Source organism: Nilaparvata lugens, unplaced genomic scaffold (genome assembly GCF_014356525.2).
Source record: "Nilaparvata lugens isolate BPH unplaced genomic scaffold, ASM1435652v1 scaffold4575, whole genome shotgun sequence".
NCBI lineage: Eukaryota > Metazoa > Arthropoda > Insecta > Hemiptera > Delphacidae > Nilaparvata > Nilaparvata lugens.
In genome coordinates this window covers 1-7,588 of record NW_024090704.1, presented here as the reverse complement: position 1 = coordinate 7,588, position 7,588 = coordinate 1, and the positions used below count along the sequence as shown (strand labels likewise).

The 7,588-nt window shown below is 37.1% G+C and overlaps 1 protein-coding gene across 1 annotated transcript; it reads left to right on the top strand.

Moving 5' to 3' along the window:
* Positions 1-297: 297 nt before the first annotated feature.
* On the top strand, positions 298-7,490 carry LOC120355747 (the record flags this gene model as incomplete). Its single annotated transcript, XM_039444409.1, is given in 4 exon segments — positions 298-428; positions 5,387-6,271; positions 6,274-6,759; positions 6,762-7,490. Coding segments are annotated over 3 exon segments (2,014 nt in total), but the record flags the coding sequence as incomplete, so codon positions are not given.
* Between the last annotated feature and the right edge of the window lie 98 nt (positions 7,491-7,588).

Genomic DNA, 7,588 nt, shown 5'->3' with positions numbered 1-7,588 from the left:
TGATCTGGCACAGAATAATTGACATTTTTAACGTGATTTGAATCAATCGATAGATATTGGATCAGAAAAGTTCTAAATGATATTGAATTGAATCAGAAGAAGAAAATAAAAAAATATCTGGAAGTGTTTGTTTCAGTTGGCTGAAATGTGCTGCTTTTCGTCTCGTAGTAACGTCGTCTGCTGTTTGTCAGTGCCACTGTCAAAATTTTGTTTGCTATTTGCTAGTCGGTATCCAATAATTATGGTGTGATAGGTAAATTGTTGTTTTCTAATTGAAGAGTAAAGATATGCGTATTTAAAAAAATATTATGCTTGTATTCATGTTTAAATTGCATTTTAATAATCATTATTGATACCAATTATTATTTGTAAGCTGGTATAGTCTAATATACAACTGGGATTGCAAGCTTCAGATTAACGATTGACAGGTTGGTTCTACTTTTATTAGCCTTTATTGTATATAATGTTATCTTAGTTATTAAACTAGTTTGATTGAATATGCCATCAACATTATTTTTTTCAAAGTATAAAACAATAATAACTTATTTTGAATCATTTATATTTATTGAATCATTTAATAACGGAACTTATTTTGGATCATTGGATGAAGCACTACCTAAGTTTTTTGAGCTGTGATAAATTTTGAATATATTATTTGTCTAACAATTTCCAAAATAAAAAGCTCCGCTTCAATCATTTTAGGTTATTAGAAGATTTTATGGTATACCAACGCCCATCTTTACTCAAACGTTTTTATAGTACGGTACGGTAAAAAGCTCTAGATAGATAGATAATTATATATTACGTCTGGTTGGTCTCAACGGCGTCAGACAAGTCAAAGTGCTAGCAAAAGCTAGACACCATCAATTTTTCATGAAATTTATATCTAGTATACAGGGTGATTCATAATTATGGTAAAATAATTTGATACGTGATATTAGAGGTAAAAATAAGAAAAAAAGCTCTTATAAACATATATCCATAAACGCTTCATTAGCGAGCTATACAGAGTGAAAGATTTCGCCCGGAATTCAGTTCCTCTGGTGAAATACACCGATGCTGAATTGTTTGGGGACTAGTTTTTGAAAAACTTATCATGGATTCTATGAAAAATGTCTGAAACATTGAATAAAACTAGTCTGGAAGCTGTAGTGTGAGTAGTTTTCGAGAAAAAAGTTGAAATAGGCAAAACATCTAAGTAGAAAAACACAGACTTCTACGTTTGATGCTCAATAACTTTCTTTAATGACCAGTAAACAAATAATTTTTCGCAATACAAATTGAAGAGAATTTAATTCTTAAAAGAATCATGTAAGCTGTGTAAACTAAATTTGAATAAAATTCAATAAAATGTATTCTTATGTAGTATATTACACCACAAAAATTTGCTGTTTCATGAGGAGAGAACTAATAACTTCTATAGGTTGTAGCTGATTGCAATAAAACATGCATTCAAATAACAGCTGATTCATTTTGTTCTAAATAAGAGAATATTTGAAAGAAATTATCAGCTGAAAATTATTTTCAGAAATATTTTAACTCACTGTTGAAAAAAACAACAAACTGTAAGTTAGGCTTACTGTTAGTAACCGCGCTGTGTATTTTGATTAATCTATTAACCAGTTATTTGTAACCATTTCACTGTGCTTTTTTGTGAAGTGTTAATTTTTTTTAAATGGCAGGTAATTTTAGACATTATTCATACCCCGAATTAGCTGAAATGCATTAATTTTAATGTATGGGATGGGACACTGTAATACTGCAGTACTGAAGCAAGACGTTTGTATCAAGAGAATCTTCCTAACTGAGTAGGTTCAAGTTCAAGATTTTTAGCCACTATTCATCAACGTATGTCAGAAACAGTCTCTTTGATGTCCAAAGAGCACATTTATGCAGGCAGACCACGATCTACTATGACTGTTGAGTTAGAAGCTCTTCATGAAATTTATGAACATCCAGAGAAGAGCAGGAGAGAATTGTCAGTGCAGTTCTATGTCAATCAATATATTATTTGGAGAATACTAAAATAGCAACAATTACATCCATACCACCTCCAGAAAGTTCATACTCTATTGCCACAAGACTGTATTCCCCGTGCTGGCATTTGCCGATGGTTTTTAGAAAAACTTGTTAACTCAAACTTTTCAACAACCGTTCTATTTACTGACGAGGTACACTTTACAAGATTAGCTATCGTTAACGTCCACAACCAACATATTTGGGCAGATGAGATTCCTCATGCCATCAAGCCTAATCGTCCACAACATCAGTTTTCAGGAAACATTTGGGCAGGAATCATAGGAGATCATCTACTTCTGTTTGAGCTTCCTTGCAGGTTTAATGGCATAATCTACTGAAACCTTTTGAGAGAGGAGCTATTTATCTTACTTGAAGATGTACCTCTTCAGTTGCACCAAAACATGTGGTTTATGCAAGATGGAGCTCCAGCACACTTCAGTGTTGCTGTTCGTGAACACTTGAATCACAGCTTTCCAAATCAATGGATAGGCCGAGGTGGGCCAGTACCATGGCCAGCTAGGTCACCACACTTAAATCCTTTGAATTTTTATCTTGGGAACACTTGAAAACCTTAGTTTACAATACTCCGATTGATATCATTGAAGAACTCCGATTAAGGATTTTGAACGGAATAGAAATGATAAAGCAGACTCCTGAAATATTTGAACGGGTCCGACAATCCATGAGAAGACGTCTGAACATATGCATTAAGAACAACGGAGGTCACTTTGGACATCGTCTTTAGTCTTCTGGTATAAGTTTAATGTCATTTAGATATGTTACTTTCATATAAAAATAAAACTTCATAAAAAACCGAATATTCTATTTGCAATCAGCTACAACCTATGAGTTATTAGTTCTCTCCTCATGAAACAGCAAATTTTTGTGGTGTAATGTACTACATAAGAATACATTTTATTGAACTTTTATTCAAATTTAGTTTACACAGCTTACATGATCCTTTTCAGAATTAAATTCTCTTCAATTTGTATTGCGAAAAATTATTTGTTTACTGGTCATTAAAGAAAGTTATTGGGCATCAAACTTATAAGTCTGTGTTTTTCTACTTAGATGTTTTGCCTTTTCAACTTTTTTCTCGAAGACTACGCACACTACAGCTTCCAGACTAGTTTTATTCAATGTTTCAGACATTTTTCCATATGAATCCATGATAAGTTTTTCAAAAACTAGTCCCCAAACAATTCAGCATCGGTGTATTTCACCAGAGGAACTGAATTCCGGGCGAAATCTTTCACCCTGTATAGCTCGCTAATGAAGCGTTTATGGATATATGTTTATAAGAGCTTTTTTTCTTATTTTTACCTCTACTATCACGTATTAAATTATTTTACCATAATTAAGAATCACCCTGTATAATTACTATTTGTCTTTGACTCTTATTACAGTAGTCAAAATAGTCCTTCAGACTATAAAAGTACCTTTAGAAATAATTTCAAACTTCGTGTAAACTCTTTTATCGTTAATATTTCTCGCAACCGAATTGGTAGTACTTGGTAAATCTTTCTACCAATATAACTGGGTTTTTCTTCATACAAAGTCAATCTATGATATTCCGAGAAGGTACACTTATGCCGTGTATTATATTCATGCGTCTTATTAATAGTCTGTAGTGAACACCTTCTAATATATACACACATTTCCAAAATATAGAGACAGGGAACACTGAGAACCTCCATTTCAATAAAATAGTCCCTACAATGTGTTTGTGGATGCAACCTCAACATAGTGCGCAATGCTTTCTTTTGACAAATGAAAATTTGCTGAAGGTTACTCTCTCTAGCTCCCCATAGGGCCACTGAATATGTAATATATGTGACTCCACCAAGCAATGATAGACCGACTCCAATAGAGGCTTATTATTTAATTTACTTAAACTCCTTAAGACAAAAATTCAACTCGCTATTTACTTTCAATCTTATCCAATTGTTCCCCCCAACCCAGCCCTTCCTCCAGTCTCACTCCTAAGAAGTCCGTTGAGCTCTTGATTACCAATTCCGACTCTCCAATGAATAATTTAGGTGTTTCATTGTGTCTTAACCTCCTACTCTGATGGGTTTGTAAACACATATAATTTGTTTTCGAGGCATTCAACATCAATTTATTATTTGCAAAATATTGGCAAAGACTATTCATCTTAACATAGGATTCAATTTCCAATTTTCTCAAGTCTTGGCTTCTTGTCACCAGAGTCGTATCATCTGCAAAAACATACAGATTCTCAATGGGAACCGACCCTGCAACATCATTCACATAGATCAAGAACAATAAGGGGCCCAGAATAGAACCCTGAGGGACCCCAGAAACAATTAATTCAGGCTTTGATCGTGTGAATTTTATTTTTTTTTTTAGTTTCATGTTGAATCTGTGTGACTTGATACCTGTTTGTCATATACGAATCCACCCATTTCAATGCAGAGCCCCCAAAACCATGAAGTCTGAGTTTATTCATTAACAGATCTAAATTTACACAGTCAAAAGCCTTGGAGAGGTCGGCAAAACAAGTGATTACCGCCTCTCCCGACTCAATCGCATCAATACAGTAGTTGAGGAAATCTATTAGTAACAATTTGGTAGACTTGGATCTGCGGAACCATATTGCTTATTACAAAGAATGTCGTTATCCTCCAGGTAATCTATAAGCTGATTACAAATGTTATCTCTGAATAGCAGAATTAAACAATAAATTTTTGATGCTATAGTCGATTACAATATTCTCTTCACGTTTTTATTTTTCTATAGGCCTATTCTACCATTTTTACATTTTAAAATAAGAATCAATCCAGAAACTTTCTCAATCAGCAATCAATCCAAAGAATATAGGCTACAATAACTTGCCCGAATGAAAAAATAAATCAAAGTCAATTAAAATAGTTTATTTTCCTCATTGCACTCCTGCGCATTGGCTTTTATCAATCAATGCTTCGTAACTTCATTTCAATGCTTATAAGTCATAATCAAACATTCTTTATAGGCTATCTATAATTTTTTCACAAGTAGATTTTTATTTATTTTATTCCTCAATCACAACATTAAATTAATTATTGGTAGTGAATAAACAGGATAAACCCAAAACTTTTTCTCTCCATTTTTGATAAATATAGTTTAAATGGGATATGTAAACATATAAATAAATAAGTAGGGTGAACCGATGAATTATTACTGAAAATTAAAACTTGAAAATGTATCAATAAATGAGAAAATATTGAAAAAACTTGATGAATTTGAAGCCAGAAAATACAAAACCCTTCACTAACACTAACAGCACAGCACACAATTCATTGTAATTGTTCTATACAAAACTTGTATTAATCTCAAACTGATCTCATTTTTCTCTCTCCTATTTCAGCGCTGATTCTCAACATCTCGACACAATTTAAATTTTCATGTTGACCCGCTGCCCAATCCGCTAGTCATGAGAGCAGTTGCCGATAAATGGAATTTGGGAGTGAAGGCCAGGTCTCGCTCGGTCACGATTTGAGGAGTTTGGAGACAGTTCGCGCTCTCCACCAAACTGTAATCTCTCTCCGCGTCGCTTTGGAGCAATCTCGCGCCGAGCTTCATTCGCTGCGCTCAAAGTTCCAGACTAATTTTGATCAGTCCCTTTATACCAGCACTATTGAGAAATTATCGTTGGAGAATCATATTTTGAGACAACGGGCGCTTTCAGCTAGTCACGGCAATTTGAACGCTATTACTAACGGTACAAGGGCTGTGTCGGCTAGCCATGGCAATTTAAGTGCTATTTATGACGTCCCCAGGACTGTATCGGCTAGTAACGGAAATTTGAATGTCATTCTAGACGTGCCCAGAATATTGCCATCTAGTAATGGAAATTTGAATTCTATTCTTAACGTTCCCACCACTGTGTCACCTAGTACCGGAAATTTAAAGACGATTTTGAAGGTTCCTAGATCTGTATTATTGTCTGATAACGAAAATTTGGAGGCATCACCCAGGTCTGTTTCCTATAGTAACAGAAATTCAAATACGATTTTAGACACCTCGAAGGCTTCATTCTCTAGTAATGGGAATTTAAAAACAATATTGCACGCTCCCCCACAAATAAAAGTCTCAATGGAACCAGACACTGTGAAAGAGAAAGAATCAGAACAAGTAACAGATGAGCTAGATGAAGTAGTGGAAGAGGACGAAGTAGAGGGTTACGATGAGAGAGATGAAGTGTTTGAAACAGATAGTGATAATCTACAGAATGGAGAGGAAAATAAAACAGGGATGAGGAGGATGATAATAAGCCGAAGATAACCAAAGGAGAGTCGGAGGACTCTGAGGAGGTGGATGATATTGAGCTCATATTCACGACTGAGGACACCAAAGAGTTGAGTGCACTTCAAGAGGATCTAGTTTCGATTGCTGAAACTGACTGTTGGCCTAGTAAAGGTGGTGGCAATGACGGTTTGGATGGTGATACCAAGAAACGATGGACACATTCTGTGCTGGTTGAGACAGATATTTCCAAGTGTGGCATATTTGATGAGAATGATGAGCCTCACATGCCTGATCAGGGAAGACGGTATACCTTACCGGATCCCGCTCCTCACCGCCCTATAATCCGCACATTGTCTGGTAGTAGAAGTCAGTTGCTGGATTGTAGTGGTAGTACACCACAGCCCACACGACCGTTGGCTGTCAAATTTATGCAGCACAATAATAGCATCAAACAACGCACGGCTCGTCCGATTTTGGTAGAGAAGGAGACAAGTAACAGGAGTCAGAAGCTCAGACAGATATCACAGCGCTTCCAGCCCACTGGCGGTCGGAGAGTTATCTGGCACACAAGGTGTCCTATCAGTTCACGACGTTACCGTCTAAATTCGCGTTCCCTGTGCAGACTCCTCCCAGAAAGCACTCGTTGAAGCTGTGTGAGAAGACACAGGAGGCTAGGAGGGTGTTATTGTCTGATATCAATTTCACAAGTATGGTGCCGGAGTTGTCTAGGAGTGCTGATCATCTGTGTAATAATGAGGGCGTGAATATCAATGCGAGTATGTTGTGTAAAAATTATCCGCGGGCCTTTTCCTACATGAAGAACCCGGATGTGATGTGTTCGGGATGGTCGCCATGTGAGTGCACGGGCCAGATGAGCAGCTGGGATTGCTACAGGAGTGGAGGCGGATCTTCGATGTTGTCGATGATGCAGTCGCCGTCGGCCCAGGACCTAGTCGACCACCAACCCAGGAGGCGTCACTCGATGCGGCCAAGCACTTCGTCGACGGACACGTGTTGGGGTTCGATGACGTCACGCGGAGGCGCCAACTGGTCGGTGCCCTCGTCACCGACGCACTGTCGTCGCTCGAGGAGCATCCCCTTGCATCAGGACGGTGGGGTGGGGGGAGGGAGCGGCCGCAGGTCGGACTCGAGGTTTATGTCGTCATCAGCGTCGTGTGGACGCGCCCCCTTCCGCAAGGCTAGGAATCGGGTCACCTTTCAAGGTAAGTCAATGTTCCAGTTCGTTTCAAATCTATAGATTACTACAGTATTCGTATTCTATTAGTATTTTACTCCTCTTTCTCATGACAAGTATAATACA